Source organism: Oncorhynchus clarkii, chromosome 5 (assembly GCF_045791955.1).
Source record: "Oncorhynchus clarkii lewisi isolate Uvic-CL-2024 chromosome 5, UVic_Ocla_1.0, whole genome shotgun sequence".
Taxonomy (NCBI): Eukaryota; Metazoa; Chordata; class Actinopteri; order Salmoniformes; family Salmonidae; genus Oncorhynchus; species Oncorhynchus clarkii.
Window position 1 is genome coordinate 26,122,324 of NC_092151.1, and position 16,206 is coordinate 26,138,529.

At 44.5% G+C, this 16,206-nt stretch overlaps 1 protein-coding gene across 8 annotated transcripts in view; it reads right to left on the bottom strand.

Annotated features, from left to right (window-relative positions):
• Nucleotides 1-16,206, bottom strand: part of LOC139408581 (serine/threonine-protein kinase ULK1-like) — a 35,546-nt gene that overhangs the window by 3,310 nt on the left and 16,030 nt on the right. Inside the window, exons 9-26 of one of the 8 annotated variants that reach the window (XR_011634300.1) lie at nucleotides 16,138-16,196; nucleotides 15,708-15,790; nucleotides 15,559-15,609; nucleotides 15,277-15,368; nucleotides 14,357-14,519; nucleotides 12,870-12,933; nucleotides 12,661-12,747; nucleotides 10,361-10,495; nucleotides 8,507-8,661; nucleotides 8,330-8,407; nucleotides 7,734-7,984; nucleotides 7,254-7,566; nucleotides 3,229-3,351; nucleotides 2,612-2,796; nucleotides 1,381-2,471; nucleotides 1,038-1,156; nucleotides 672-829; nucleotides 146-281 (exon numbers count right to left, since the gene is read on the bottom strand). Coding sequence is in view for 6 of the 8 variants with exons in the window: in XM_071152638.1 (XP_071008739.1) it covers nucleotides 146-281; nucleotides 672-829; nucleotides 1,038-1,156; nucleotides 1,381-1,571; nucleotides 2,612-2,796; nucleotides 3,229-3,351; nucleotides 7,254-7,566; nucleotides 7,734-7,984; nucleotides 8,330-8,407; nucleotides 8,507-8,661; nucleotides 10,361-10,495; nucleotides 12,661-12,747; nucleotides 12,870-12,933; nucleotides 14,357-14,519; nucleotides 15,277-15,368; nucleotides 15,559-15,609; nucleotides 15,708-15,790; nucleotides 16,138-16,196 (2,443 nt within the window). In the remaining 2 variants the exon portion in view is untranslated. Of the gene's footprint in view, nucleotides 1-145; nucleotides 282-631; nucleotides 830-1,037; nucleotides 1,157-1,380; nucleotides 2,472-2,611; nucleotides 2,797-3,228; nucleotides 3,352-7,253; nucleotides 7,567-7,733; nucleotides 7,985-8,329; nucleotides 8,408-8,506; nucleotides 8,662-10,360; nucleotides 10,496-12,660; nucleotides 12,748-12,869; nucleotides 12,934-14,356; nucleotides 14,520-15,276; nucleotides 15,369-15,558; nucleotides 15,610-15,707; nucleotides 15,791-16,137; nucleotides 16,197-16,206 lie in introns of all 8 variants that reach the window. The other 7 variants (XM_071152639.1, XM_071152640.1, XM_071152638.1 and 4 more) reach the window with 7 other exon arrangements.

Consider the following 16,206-nt stretch of genomic DNA (forward strand, 5'->3'; position numbering starts at 1 on the left):
TTTCCACTGTGCTGTTTCACAAAAGAACCTTCCTATTCTCATAGTTTCTACAGATTGTAAATTAAATATACATTTTTTTGCTAAGACTATTTTGCTAGCCCAGATCTAGGTAAGGGGTTGTGGTGAGAGATGAGAAGTGACTTGCATTTGGTAACGATGAGGATGTCTTCGTGCTCGGTGAGGAGCAGGGACAGGCCCTCCATCAGCAGCAGGGCCTTGTGGTAGCGCTGCACCGACGCCTCTCCCTGGTGGAACATCTCATCCAGAGCAGCAGCCTGCACCTGGGGAGAGACAGAGGGGGAGTTAGTGGGCAAAGTCAGAGAGGAGAGAGGAATACTGCCGCGATAAAGGTTTGTAAATGGGTTTGAATACAAGGGATTCCATTTGGAAGTATGGGTGAATAATAGCAAAGACCCCAATCATACTCCTTATTATCAGGTTAACTCAAATATCACTTTATGACAGCTACACACTACATGCACTTGGTTGATGAAAACATGTAGCTGTATAAATGGTTAAACGAGTCAACCACAAGCCTAGTAGAGGGTGAAGAAGAGATCAGATGCTGAAGAATAGATCAGATGCTGAGATGACAGAAACGGTGTTGAGCTGAACACAGTGTCTCCCTCACCATCTGAACGGTGTTGAGCTGAACACAGTATCTCCCTCACCATCTGAACGGTGTGGCTGAACAGCAGCCTCTCGGCGGTGATAGTGTTAATGTGGTCCATGAGACGGTGCTTCCTAGAGAAGAAGCGCTCCAGCCGGGCGTTGAGGGAGAGGCAGGACGACACGCTGGACTTGAAAAGCTTGTTCAGTCTCTTCACCACTAAACACACAGTCACAGAGGAGAGGGTTAAGAGAGGAACAGTGTTATATACAGACAGAGAGCATACCTACTCCAAGTAGGGTTGGGCTCAAGAATATTTACTGATATATCATCTACTACTTAGGTTTAATGTTATATCCTCCTGTAAATGTTGGCTTTTCATTTTGGCTTCTCCAATCAGCCATGTTGTAAGGTTGTTGGGTCTTACCTTGTTTGACAGTAGCAGAGGGGTACAGTTTGCCCTGTTTGATGCACTCCATGGCTGTGTGTAAGGCAGACGACAGGAGCTCTGCAGTCTTCATGTACAACACCAGCTGCTCCGCATAGCTGAGACACAAACACACACAGATCAGACTCATGGCAAGTTTTTTAGCTAGTGCTACAGTCATCGCAAAGTGTCTCTGAATGTCAAAGTGAGCAGTAAACAAGTCTGACTTGCTTTTATCATCCATTTGTAAAGAGCTCCTCTTCCATTAAAAGGAAATACTGGACAAAGTCGTTTCAGTAATAGTGGTAGAACTGGTTGAGCTTTATTGGCTGGTGGCTCTCACCTCCACTCCCGGCTGAGGGAGCTGATCTGGTCTGCCACCAGGCTCTGCTGCTGCAGGAGGGAGGGTGGGGAGGTGTCCCCTTGCTCAGCCACAGCCCCAGTCCCGGTCCCCCTGACTCCCGCCACCTCCATCAGACAGCAGGCAAAGTCCAGGGTGAAGTGAAGGCTCCTCAGGGTCTCTGTGTGCTCCTGCTGCTCTCAGACAGTCAGAGGGAGAGAGAGAGACAAGGTCACTCACATTGACCACTACAAAGTTCGCTATTACAAACCTAATTATCTTAACATGTCACGTTAATTCTCCTAACCTGCTACAAAAAGTCACTTCTGCTATTCAAAACTGGCAGATATGCCCTGAGAACAGTCTTGGTTTCCACTAATGCGATAGAGCCGCTCTGCATTTGAGTATCCATAGCAACTGCTGCGTTTGGCTGCTGCTCTGCGCTCACGAGACAGTTGCCTCGGCTGCACACAGGTGATAATAACCACATTATAAGATTTTGGCAATGAAGGCAGCCCTTGCACTTTATTTGACTTGATGAGAATCTGTTTGGGATGAAAATGTTGTCAATAAAGTAGTGAATTGGGAGCTTTAACAGTGTGAGGGCCTTCATGTTCTATACTAGTATTCTTTATTAGCCCTGCACCTATGTTTTTAAGGATGTGCATATGACCACAAACTTTTCTAAAGACAGCCCTTGTACTTACCCAGAGTTGGATGAACTCATGGATATGGACATGTGGAATTGTGTAAATCTCTGCATGCATTTGAGGTAAAGTAGTGACTGGCTACAACTGGAGCGAGACTGAGCCGACATGAGGGGGAGGGGCAAAATGACCATGGATTTTTTTAAATAGATTTCTATTAAGTTAACTATTAGCCCTACAAACAGTCTCCTCCTGAAATTATCCACACAATACATATTAACCCCCCAAACAAACTCTGTTTAGAACTACTGCCCGTTATTGTGGAGTGTCGATTCTGTCCTGTCCTGAACTTGACTCTAGAACTTCACTCCCATTCCTGCTGGAATACCACTGGACCTGCAAGACCCACGGGAGTCCTGTTCCCGTGTCACCCTCTAATGGGCATTCCTTAATACAGACACAGAGATGAAATGAGAGAAATAAACATGCAGAGACAGAGAGAGTGACAGAAAGAAACATGCAGAGACAGAGAGTGACAGACAGCAACAACCCCACATCCCACCCCATGCCCACTCTCATCCTCTCACCGCCATCAGTGTCTCCTCTGGCAGCTCAGGGGCCAGGAAGGTGACCGGTCCCCCCATGTTGGCCGTGATGGGGTCTGTGAAGCTGTAGCGTGGACTGGAGGGATCCTCGAAGCCTTCCAGATAGGTGCCTGTCTGATATCGGCTAGTAAAGGACCCCACTGGGCTGATAGAGCTGGAGGAGCCTGCTATAGAAAGTAGAGGTTAGAACATGGCAAGAAGCTCAGAACAGGCACTAGATCATGGCTAACATAGGGAAATGTATTGTGTACATCGTTGCCACTGAGATCGCCATAGCCGGTCGCATTCTAATTCTGTGGTGGGACAGCTAGGAGGGGTCTCACTATCTTCCTGGCAGGTGGGAGCTGGGGAGGGGGGATGGGAGGGTCAGGTCTACGGGGACCTGGGATTGTGGGAGGAGGGAATCTTATGGTCTACCACAAACTTTTTTGTTTCATACTGCAATATCCAAATTGTACCATTTGTAACCTTTACCAAACTGTGCTATTGTATACTCTACTGCTGTTTTTCATCATTGGTATCAATATAATTTTTTAACACATTACATAGTGGTGCTGTGCTGAGTAAAGGATGACATCACCAGGCTGCTGAGAATTTACCTGAGTACTGCCTGGTCCTGGAGGTGTGTGGTAGGGTGCTGCTGTTGGGTGGGGAGCCCACAGTGAACACCACCTGGGCTGGGCTGGCTGAGCCTGCAGCCATGGCACTATCACCAGAGGGTGCTGACGGACAGAAACACAGCACTAATCATTTTTTAAATGTATTTTATTTCCCCTTTATTTAACCAGGTAGGCTAGTTGAGAACAAGTTCTCATTTGCAACTGCGACCTGGCCAAGATAAAGCAAAGCAGTGTGACACAGACAACACAGAGTTACACATGGAGTAAACAATAAATAAGCCAATAACACAAACAAGTCAATGACAAAGTAGAGAAAAGAAAGTATATATACAGTGTGTGCAAAAGGCATGAGGAGGTAGGCAATAAATAGGCCATAGGAGCAAATAATTACAATTTAGCAGATTAACACTGGAGTGATAAATGAGCAGATGATGATGTGCAAGTAGAGATACTGGTGTGCAAAAGAGCAGAAAAGTAAATAAAATAAAAACAGTATGGGGATGAGGTAGGTAGATTGGGTGGGCTATTTACAGATGGACTATGTACAGCTGCAGTGATCGTTTAGCTGCTCAGATAGTTGATGTTTCAAGTTTGTGAGGGAAATAAAAGTTCAGCGATGTTTGCAATTCGTTCCAGTCACTGGCAGCAGAGAACTGGAAGGAAATGCGGCCAAATGAGGTGTTGGCTTTGGGAATGATCAGTGAGATATACCTGCTGGAGCGTGTGCTACGGGTGGGTGTTGTTATCGTGACCAGTGAACTGAGATAAGGCGGAGCTTTACCTAGCATAGACTTATAGATGACCTGGAGCCAGTGGGTCTGGCGACGAACATGTAGCGAGGGCCAGCCGACTAAAGAATACAGGTCGCAGTGGTGGGTGGTTTAAGGTGATTTGGTAACAAAACGGATGGCACTGTGATAGACTGCATCCAGTTTTCTGAGTAGAGTGTTGGAAGCTATTTTGTAGATGACATCGACGAAGTCGAGGATCGGAAGGATAGTCAGTTTTACTAGGGTAAGTTTGGCGGCGTGAGTGAAGGAGGCTTTGTTGCAAAATAGAAAGCCGATTCTAGATTTGATTTTGGATTGGAGATGTTTAATAGTCTGGAAGAAGAGTTTACAGTCTAGCCAGACACCTAGGTATTTATAGTTGTCCACATATTCTAGGTCGGAACTGTCCAGGGTGGCGGTGCTAGTCGGGCGGGCGGGTGCGGGCAGCGAACGGTTGAAAAGCGTGCATTTGGTTTTACTAGAGTTTAAGAGAAGTTGGAGGCCACGGAAGGAGTGTTGTATGGCATTGAAGCTCGTTTGGAGGATCGTTAGCGCAGTGTCCAAGGAAGGGCCAGAAGTATACAGAATGATGTTGTCTGCGTAGAGGTGGATCAGGGAATCGCTCGCAGCAAGAGCGACATCATTGATTTAGACAGAGAAAAGAGTCGGCCCGAGAATTGAACCCTGTAGTACCCCCACGGAGACTGCCAGAGGTCCGGACAACATGCCCTCCAATTTGACACACTGAACTCTGTCTGTAAAGTAGTTGGTGAACCAGGCGAGGCAGTCATCAGAAACAACAAGGCTATTGAGTCTGCCGATAAGAATACGGTGATTGACAGAGTTGAAAGCCTTGGCCAGGTCGATGAAGACAGCTGCACAGTACTGTCTCTTATCGATGGCGGTTAATGATATCGTTTAGTACCTTGAGCGTGGCTGAGGTGCACCCGTGACTGGCTCGGAAGCCGGATTTCACAGCGGAGAAGGTACGGTGGGATTCGAAATGGTCAGTGATCTGTTTATTAACTTGGCTTTCAAAGACTTTAGATAGAGACCTATATCCATCCTGCCCTGCCTAACAGTTTGGGTCTAGGGTGTCACCCCCTTTGAAGAGAGGGATGAACGCGGCAGCTTTCCAATCTTTAGGGATCTCGGACGATACGAAAGAGAGGTTGAACAGGCTGGTAATAGCGGTTGCAACAATGGCGGCGTAGAGTTTTAGAAAGAGAGGGTCCAGGTTTTGCAGCTCTTTCAGAACATCTGCTGTCTGGATATGGGTGAAGGAGAAGCTGGGGAGGCTTGGGCAAGTAGCTGCGGGGGGGATGGAGCTGTTGGCCAGGGTTGGAGTAGCTAGGAGGAAGGCATGGCCAGCCGTTGAGAAATGCTTATTGAAATGTTCGATTATCATGGATTTATCAGTGGTGACCATGTTACCTAGCCTCAATGCAGTGGGCAGCTGGGAGGAGGTGCTCTTGTTCTTCATGGACTTTACAGTGTCCCAAAACTTTTTGGAGTTAGAGCTACAGGATGCGAATTTCTGCTTGAAAAAGCTAGCCTTTGCGTTTCCTGACTGACTGCGTGTATTGGTTCCTGACTTCCCTGAACAGTTGCATATCGTGGGGACTATTCGATGCTATGGCAGTCCGCCACAGGATGTTTTTGTGCTGGTCAAGGGCAGTCAGGTCTGGAGTGAACCAAGGGCTATATCTGTTCTTAGTTCTGCATTTTTTGAACGGGGCATGCTTATCTAAGATGGTGAGGAAATTACTTTTAAAGAATGACCAGGCATCCTTGACTGATGGGATGAGATCAATATCCTACCAGGATACCCGGGCCAGGTCGATTAGAAAGGCCTGCTCGCAGAAGTGTTTTAGGGAGCGTATGACAGTGATGAGGGGTGGTCGTTTGACCGCGGACCCATAGCGGATACAGGCAATGAGGCAGTGATCGCTGAGATTGAAAACAGCGGAGGTGTATTTGGCCCATGTTTACGGATTTAGGGTTGTACCTGGTGGGTTCCTTGATGATTTGTGTGAGATTGAGGGCATCTATCTTAGATTGTAGGACTGCCGGGTTGTTAAGCATATCCCAGTTTAGGTCACCTAACAGAATTAACTCTGAAGCTAGATGGGGGGCAATCAATTCACAAATGGTGTCCAGGGCACAGCTGGGAGCGGAAGGGGGGTCGATAGCAGGCGGCAACAGTGAGAGACTTATTTCTGGAGAGGTTATTTTTTTTAATTAGAAACACATAGGCCAGAGAATATGAACCATAGTAACTAATGACCTAGCTATGTGCAGTGGAGCAAGTAGTCATTTACCGTGGTAGTTAGATGCATGCTTTTAACATCCAGTTTGCCCATATTATTAGCAGAGCAGTATAAATAAAACCTGATGTCCTCCAACAGCAGGGGTTTAAAAACAGTTAATGTTTTAGTATGTTGAAACATAATATACCAGTAAGGAAACCTCCATCTTATCAGAATCAACTTTCACTGACCCACTTAGACAGGCAACCGTGAAAAATTATTGGCTCTTTGTGTGGTTTTGCACGCCAAATGTGCTACAGTTACAGTCCAAAGCTGAACGCCACACTGAAAGCCTCTATCCTGACCAAACTGACTAGCATGATATTCCACCTTATCTCATCTAGAATAAAATGGGATCCTTGTCTCTTTTTCAAAGGTTTAAGTGTTGAAATTGACCCCTGTGGAATGTCACCCAATTGATACCGTGACCCCAGTTGAAAAAGTGAGTGAAGAAATCTGTTTAGTCTTGCTGAACATTCATACAAAGAGTTAACCAACGAAGTTGCTTAACTTTAAACAAGGATCTCCAGTCAGTCACTGATGTGTGTGTGTGTGTGTGTGTGTGTATATGTGTGTGTGTATGCATATATATATATATATATATATATATATATATATATATATATATATATATATATATATATATATATATATATATATATATATATATATACACACACACACACACACACATATATACATATATATATATATACACACATACAAATATATACATATACACACACACACACACACACACACACACACACACACACACACACACACACACATACATACATACATACATACATATATACACACATCTAGTCAAGCTCAGTTCATGAACATAGTAGCTCTCTCTTTAGTCATTCAGGTAGTCATCTACTGAAGAGTAAAACTTGGTAAACAGCTCTACTAAGCCCACCTGTGATGTCTATGGCTCCTCTGTTAGAGCCGAGGTTCTCATTGCTCCCCCGCTCCCCCAGCGGCCCTCCAAATGCAGCCATCAGCAACATGTCAGACAGACGACTTGCACTCTGAGACCTGCCAAAGCTCTTGTTGTCCTCTGCGGTCCTATGGCTGTATTGACCAAGCTGCCCAGTGGGTGGCTGTCCTGGGTCCCTGTGGTCTGAGGCAGTCCTGCTGCCAGGCGGGGCCAGAACCAGGCCCTGCTGGGCCAGGAAGGTCACCAGGTTGGGGGTGCTGGGAGGTTTTGGAAACTCAAAGGGTGGGATGGCCTGTAGACAGGATGTCAGTGTCAGAGGCAAGACTCAGCCAAAGTAGAGAATGTAAAGACTATGGACAGTGAGATTGACTGATTAAAGCCATTTGCTGGATACCTCAGCTTCCTGTAAACACAAGCATAGGTCTTATACTTGATGCGCTGTCCAAAACATAAACTTACTCTCGAGGGAGATCCTAGAATGGTGGGGAGGGGGCTGCGCTGCATGAGTTCACTCAGCCTGGGGGAGGAGTGCAGGGGCCGCATAGTCACCATGCCTGCCTGGTGGTTGGCCACCACTGGGTCAGAGTGCTGCTTTCTGATATTTTGCCTGCCGCCCCTGCTAGCAGCCTCGAGGAGACATGGGGCGCTGTGAAGCCGGGTGACCAGGCCTTGCTGCTGAGCGGGAGGCCACATGTCGAGGAACTGGAGAGCTGGAGAGGGACAGGGGTTAGAGGAGGAATAATAGTGCAGCAAAATGTGAATAATGAAATGTCAATCAATATATATTATATTAGATGAGGGACTAACTATATACACACTGACAAGGTGAGGGAAAGACACATGGAAGTAAAACATCAAAAGGTTCCTTTAAGTCAGTTTTAAACCCCACTGATCAAGCCAACAGGAAGTGGATAACCTTGGGATACAAAGCAAGAGTCTCCAGTGCCCCTGACCAGTTTAACCATGACATCCACCACTAACAAAACACTAAAACAGTCAACATAGAAGTTAGGGGGACGAAAAGGGAAAGAAGGAGGGGAACTCTGGGTTCTCACCTCCATCCTGCGACCCCCCGCTACCGGTGTCTGTGCCCAGCGGGCGCACCTGCCCTGGCAGCTCAGGGATGGTACCCACTTCAGACACAGAGGGAAATGAGAGGGGGGAAAGAAAGAAGAAGAATAAGAGGAGAGAAAAAGATACATTTTATGACACATCAGTGCACTCTGGCAGACCTTGAGGTGAAAGCTGGAAGGGTCTGGCCCCTCCTACAGACAGCCTGCGGAGGCCAGCCAAGGCCCCGTGGCCTCCTGGGTAAGGCAGAGATGGGCCAGTCCTTCCAAATCCCAGTGAACTATTGCTGCTACAGCGACGCACTGGGGTGGACAGCCTGTGGTGGGGAGAGAAACAGAGAAGTCACAAAATAAGACAATATTCCCTATTACCGCCAAGCCAGAAATTATACTACTGTGCCACAGAGGAGACTATAGGTTAATATAAGCGTGTGTGTAGATAATGCATGTATATCTGCAGTGCTTTCAGAAAGTATTCATACCCCATGAGTTATTCCACATTTTGTTGTGTTACAGCATGAATTCCAAATTGATTAGATACACGCTAGAATCACCTTTGGCAGTGATTACAGATGTGAGTCTTTCTGGGTAAGCCTCTAAGAACTTTGCACACCTGGATTGTACATTATTCTTTATAACATTCTTCAAGCTCTGCCAAGTTGGCTGTTGATCACTGCTAGATAGCCATTTTTATGTCTTGCCATAGATTTTCAAGACGATTTAAGTCAAAATTGTAACTAGGCCAATGTCTTCTTGGTAAGCAACTCCAGTGTATATTTGGCCTTGTGTTTTAAGTTATGTCCTGCTGAAAGGTTCAATTTGTCTCCCAGTGTCTGTTGGAAAGCAGACTGAACCAGGTTTTCCTCTAGGACTTTGACTGTTCTTAGCTCTATTCTGTTTATTTTTATCCTAAACAACTAGTCCTTGCCGATGACAAGCATACCATAACACGATGCAGCCATTACCATGCTTGAAAATATGAATCGTGATACTCAGTGATGTGATGCTGTCTCAGCCTCCAGTATTTATTCTGCAGTAGTTTATGTGTCTAGGGTCAGTTTGTTATATCTGGAGTACTTCTCCTGTCCTATTCGGTGTCCTGTGTGAATTTAAGTGTGCTCTCTCTAATTCTCTCTTTCTTTCTCTCTCTCGGAGGACCTGAGCCCTAGGACCATGCCTCAGGACTACCTGACATGATGACTCCTTGCTGTCCCCAGTCCACCTGGCCGTGCTGCTACTCCAGTTTCAACTGTTCTGCCTTATTATTATTCAACCATGCTGGTCATTTATGAACATTTGAACATCTTGGTCATGTTCTGTTATAATCTCCACCCGGCACAGCCAGAAGACTGGCCACCCCACATAGCCTGGTTCCTCTCTAGGTTTCTTCCTAGGTTTTGGCCTCTCTAGGGAGTTTCTCCTAGCCATCGTGCTTCTACACCTGCATTGCTTGCTGTTTGGGGTTTTAGTCTGGGTTTCTGTACAGCACTTTGAGATATCAGCTGATGTACAAAGGGCTATATAAATAAATTTGATTTGATTTGTTGTATTTGCCCGAAACATAACAATTTGTTCGTTATTCAGGACATGCAGTTTACTTTAGTGCCTTATTGCAAACAGGATTAATGCTTTTTACCCATCTACCAATAGGTGTCCTTTTTTGCGAGGCATTGGAAAACCTCCATGGTCTTTGTGGTTGAATCAGTGTTTTAAATACACTGCTAGACTGAGGGACTTTACAGATTATTGTATGCGTGAGGTACAGAGATGAGGTAGTCATTCAAAAATCATGTTGCACTATTATTGCACACAGTGAGTCCCTGCAACATATTATGTGACTTGTTAAGCAAATGTTTACTCATGAACTTATTTAGGCTTGTCATAACAAAAAGGTGAACTTACTAATAAAAAATTCTAAAAACGTAATACCACTTTGACATTATGGGGTATTGTGTAACAACAAAATGTGGAAAAAGTTAAGGGGTGTGAATACTTTCTGAAGGCCCATACACTGACCGTGGGGAGCCGTCCTGGCTGGGGGAATGGAGCTTCTGCTCCATACGCTGGTAGTTTTGGACCTGAGTGGGAACCGGAATGGGCACCGACTGACCATAGTTACCACAGTTACTGCCAGAGAACTCGTTAGGACGACTGAAAGAAGAGAGAAAGGGGGAGTTGGTTACGTTTAACCATTTCATCTGTTAAATGCATTAAGAGAGTGAAACGGCAAAAATACTGAGGAAAAAATCTATGTAAAAGTGTGTGAGAGAAAGAGTGAAAGAGAGAGAGACAAACAGAGTGAGAGAGAATGAGAGCCGAGAGAGCCCTTGCTTTGGGGTTGACCTACTGGCCAACCGAGTGGCGCAGTGGTCTAAGGCACTGCATCTCAGTGCTAGAGGTGTCACAATAGACACCCTATTTCGAATCCACGCTGTATCATAACTGGCCGTGATTTGGAGTCCCATAGGACGGTGCACAGGGTTTGGCTGGTGTAGGCCATGAATTGTAAATAAGAATTTGTTCTTTACTGACTTGCCAGTCATCGAGCCTTACACACTAATCCTCTTACTATAGAAGGGTACAGTGCCTTGCGAAAGTATTCGGCCCCCTTGAACTTTGCGACCTTTTGCCACATTTCAGGCTTCAAACATAAAGATATAAAACTGTATTTTTTTGTGAAGAATCAACAACAAGTGGGACACAATCATGAAGTGGAACGACATTTATTGGATATTTCAAAAAATTTTAACATATCAAAAATTATTCAGCCCCTTTACTTTCAGTGCAGCAAACTCTCTCCAGAAGTTCAGTGAGGATCTCTGAATGATCCAATGTTGACCTAAATGACTAATGATGATAAATACAATCCACCTGTGTGTAATCAAGTCTCCGTATAAATGCACCTGCACTGTGATAGTCTCAGAGGTCCGTTAAAAGCGCAGAGAGCATCATGAAGAACAAGGAACACACCAGGCAGGTCCGAGATACTGTTGTGAAGAAGTTTAAAGCCGGATTTGGATACAAAAAGATTTCCCAAGCTTTAAACATCCCAAGGAGCACTGTGCAAGCGATAATATTGAAATGGAAGGAGTATCAGACCACTGCAAATCTACCAAGACCTGGCCGTTCCTCTAAACTTTCAGCTCATACAAGGAGAAGACTGATCAGAGATGCAGCCAAGAGGCCCATGATCACTCTGGATGAACTGCAGAGATCTACAGCTGAGGTGGGAGACTCTGTCCATAGGACAACAATCAGTCGTATATTGCACAAATCTGGCCTTTATGGAAGAGTGGCAAGAAGAAAGCCATTTCTTAAAGATATCCATAAAAAGTGTTGTTTAAAGTTTGCCACAAGCCACCTGGGAGACACACCAAACATGTGGAAGAAGGTGCTCTGGTCAGATGAATCCAAAATTGAACTTCTTGGCAACAATGCAAAACGTTATGTTTGGCGTAAAAGCAACACAGCTGAACACACCATCCTCACTGTCAAACATGGTGGTGGCAGCATCATGGTTTGGGCCTGCTTTTCTTCAGCAGGGACAGGGAAGATGGTTAAAATTGATGGGAAGATGGATGGAGCCAAATACAGGACCATTCTGGAAGAAAACCTGATGGAGTCTGCAAAAGACCTGAGACTGGGACGGAGATTTGTCTTCCAACAAGACAATGATCCAAAACATAAAGCAAAATCTACAATGGAATGGTTCAAAAATAAACATATCCAGGTGTTAGAATGGCCAAGTCAAAGTCCAGACCTGAATCCAATCGAGAATCTGTGGAAAGAACTGAAAACTGCTGTTCACAAATGCTCTCCATCCAACCTCACTGAGCTCGAGCTGTTTTGCAAGGAGGAATGGGAAAAAAATTCAGTCTCTCGATGTGCAAAACTGATAGAGACATACCCCAAGCGACTTACAGCTGTAATCGCAGCAAAAGGTGGCGCTACAAAGTATTAACTTAAGGGGGCTGAATAATTTTGCACGCCCAATTTCAGTTTTTGATTTGTTAAAAAAGTTTGAAATATCCAATAAATGTCGTTCCACTTTATGATTGTGTCCCACTTGTTGTTGATTCTTCACAAAAAAATACAGTTTTATATCTTTATGTTTGAAGCCTGAAATGTGGCAAAAGGTCGCAAAGTTCAAGGGGGCCGAATACTTTCGCAAGGCACTGTATATCATCGACCTTTGCTTTTAGTGCACAATACACTACCCAGCTACCAGGGTGACCTGACTAGCATGTCTAGATGGTTTAATCTGTCTGAACACTGAGAATTAATTCCTGTCCAGTAAGAGTGTGTTTTGCTCTTACCTGATAGGATTGGGGGAGCCACTGTAGGAGGGGGAGTGGGGTGGGGTCTTGCCCTGACTGCCCAGGCCACCAAATGCTAGCAGAGAGCTAATGAGGAGTTGAGAACACAAAAGTTGTGTGATTATAATGTATATTATATTACTATGAAGAAGTAGGATTGGGTGTATTTCCCATCAGCATCTAGGTACGACCCTGACCACTAAACTCACCCGCTGTTCATCAGACTGTCGTGGAACACCTTTCCAGTAGGCCCCTCACAGGTGAGCTCACCTGCTGAGAAACCATGGCAACACATCAAACCAAACTGATGAAACCTTGGAGTAGAAACCTACTACATCCTTAAATCCAGACTTAGTACGTCTCATTTAAATAATTTGTGATTATGAAATATCAAATTGTCGAGGCGACAAAACAAAACCAGGCAAGACATAATGTAAACAAACCCAGACAAGACGTCATAATGTGCTCTGAGAGTTCTCAAGTGGCTCCTGGGCCAGCCACCCTTCCATCAGTCAGTACCAGACAAGCATGTAGGTTACTCGACTGCATAAAAATTACAATTTACAAGTGTGTCAGCTATGAACGTTGCAGCACTAAAATGTAATTCTAATTGACATAGACATGTTCAACAATATAGGCCGTCTACTGCCATGCGATGGTAGCGCTGTTATAAGCTTGATCTCTTGCAGTGCAAACACTTGCCTGGAAAAGTTGACACTCAGCAACTATAGGGTTTAATAAACTCGCCATCAAAAAGGTTGCATTAGAATAAACAGAATAAATAGAATAAACTCCACATCCAAGAGGAAAACAATAAGCCAGCTAGCAACTCCAGATACATTTGCAAGAGTATGAATGTTTATTTAGCTGTAAACTAATCACCCAACGGTAGGCTATGCACATTTGCAAGCAATGCGTGTGTGGTCAGATCTATCTGTTTCCTAGTTAGCTTGCTTCACTTCCCAGTAGACAGAGCTGACTTTCGTAAATATTATCCATAGTGTCCAGCATGCTGCTGGCACAGATTGTACTGAGAAGTCTGAAATATGGTCAAACTAGCAAGTGCTGCACTAGGAAAATATTCTCAATCCCCTGCTGAATGAAAATTGCCCACAATTCATTAAGAAGCTCAAGCTAGCAACATCAAAGCAACTCTAACAACAGACCCACCAGTGGTTTCAAATCTGCAAATCATCAGCTGTCGCAGACAGACACACAGACAGGAGCCAATATTAATAACCTTTACGACATGCATTTGTCAGCTAAATTACATGTTTATTCTGTGTCACTCAGCTCTCATTTGTGAGTCTTGTTTGTATTCAGAGGGATATAGCTAGATTGTGTTGCTGTAGTCGTGGATGGATCAGAGGGACAGATCGGCCTAGTGCATGTTCTATGTGTCATAATTACCTGGATAAATCTTACCTGCAATTTCTTAACAATGCTGCTGTACTTAGAATTTGTAAAATCTTCATTTGTATCACTTCGAAGTGATCCAAATGACAAATTCATCTTTCATCTATACATTGAGATATATATTTTTTTAAGTAACATTTTATTAGTCTGGCTTTAAACCTTTATTTTCTTACTCCGAGAGAAAGTGATCAATTCTAAACTTCACTCACAATTTCTGGATTCTATACATCACTGACTGAGCTCTATGGGAGTACATTGGTAGAGTAGAGAGTGTACTCACTGGGAAAGTGGGCGGGTACCATGACAAAGTCGTCTGTGTCACAGGAGGAGTTCTTACTGCTGCAGCCCCCTCCAGACGAGTCCTTGAGGAGGAAGCCAGGGGAATCCTGGGTAGGAGAAGCGAGTGTCTTAGTATGGACCTGCTGGACCTCAGCCAGGGACTGCTGCAGAGAGAGAAAGGAGAGAGAAAGAGAGAGGTAGGCAGGAACGATGACCACAGCACTGACCCTGAACTACCCACACCGTCTATGTTTCAAACAATCAACCATCCACCATATACAGTATCACTGATAACAGACTATAATCACAAGGGTGTCATCACATTTCACAGGCAGCAGCACATTACACTAGATTAGACAAAAAGCCCTATACCAGCCAGCAAACACAAGACCGAGCACACACTGACAGTATATACACTGTATTTTATACCATCTATTGCATCTTGCCTATGCTGCTCTGTCATAGCTCACCCATATATTTATATATTCTTATTCCATTCCTTTACTTAGATGTGTGTGTATTAGGTAGTTGGTAGGGAATTGTTAGATGACTTGTTAGATATTGCTGCACTGTCAGAACTAGAAGCACAAGCATTTCGCTACACTCGCAAAACATCTGCTAACTATGTTTATGTGACCAAATACAATTTGATTTGATCAACAGTAGCTCTAACCTAGTATGTTTCAGTTAACAACTGTTGGGCAATAACAGTCTATTCTGCCTATGGGTCATTAAGTCAGACAGCTGGGCCTTATCACACAGAGTTGAACACATCATCAGTGATAAGACTGAGGCCCCACGGATGAGTTACTACGGTCACCTCTGAATCACGGTTTACAAGATGCTTTAAACAAACACATGGTATATACACTGTATAGCATGCACACAAGCATGTATATATTGATGCACACACACACTCACCGGTGGGGAGGCCAGGTGTGAGGTGGAAGAGCTGCTACAGGAGCTGGCTGAAGTGGAGCTGGGAAAGCACGTCATGGTCACAGCAGGAGTTGCTGTATGAAAGAAAAATATCAATATCAATTCTCAAAGTAATAAATCAGACTGTCCTCTTCATATGATAGATAGGCCAATTAAGTCAAACCCATCAAAAATCACCAAGAAAACAAGTGGAAATCAATATTGGCATGGTTTGGAGGTTTCAGTTAGGGATGGGAAGATGGATGAATAAGGACTATTAGTCACTTTTCTTCATGGACGAGCTCGCCTCCAGGAAGGGGTGACGGAAGAACTCCTCTACAATGAGAAGAGAAAAAGATTGAAAGTGAGGAACATGCTAGGGATACCCTATCAATTTGAAACATCTCTTAAATAATGAGTGTGGCCAGACTGACCAAAGTCCATGCGGTCCTTGTGGTTTCGCTGCAGAAGACCCAGCAGCAGAAGCCTCAGGGGACAGGAGGTCTCTCTGGGGATACTGGGAGGGGAAACACCCAAGTCACCATGAATGCGTGATGGTACTTTACACTTAATTCCTGCTGTAACAACTGATCAGGGGCATGTTTTGCAATTTGCCAAAAATGGTTAATTTTACAATTGTGGTAGTGAAAGCTGCTAAAAGCAGTATGTGAGAGAGTATGATAATCAAAAGTCATTTGTAACACAGGCAATGATGAAATGTGATCTCCCACAACATTAGTACATTAAAATGGAAGCAACATTAGTACATTAAAATGGAAGCAACATTCAACAAACCTGTGAAAGAATAAATCTAAGAAATCTGAACCCTCGGTCTCTAAAAACAGACAGTTCGTGAACACTTACTTGGGGCTGAGGTTCTTGTTTTTCTCATAAAATAGCCGGAGGTCCTGGGGACTGCTAGCCTACGGGTAC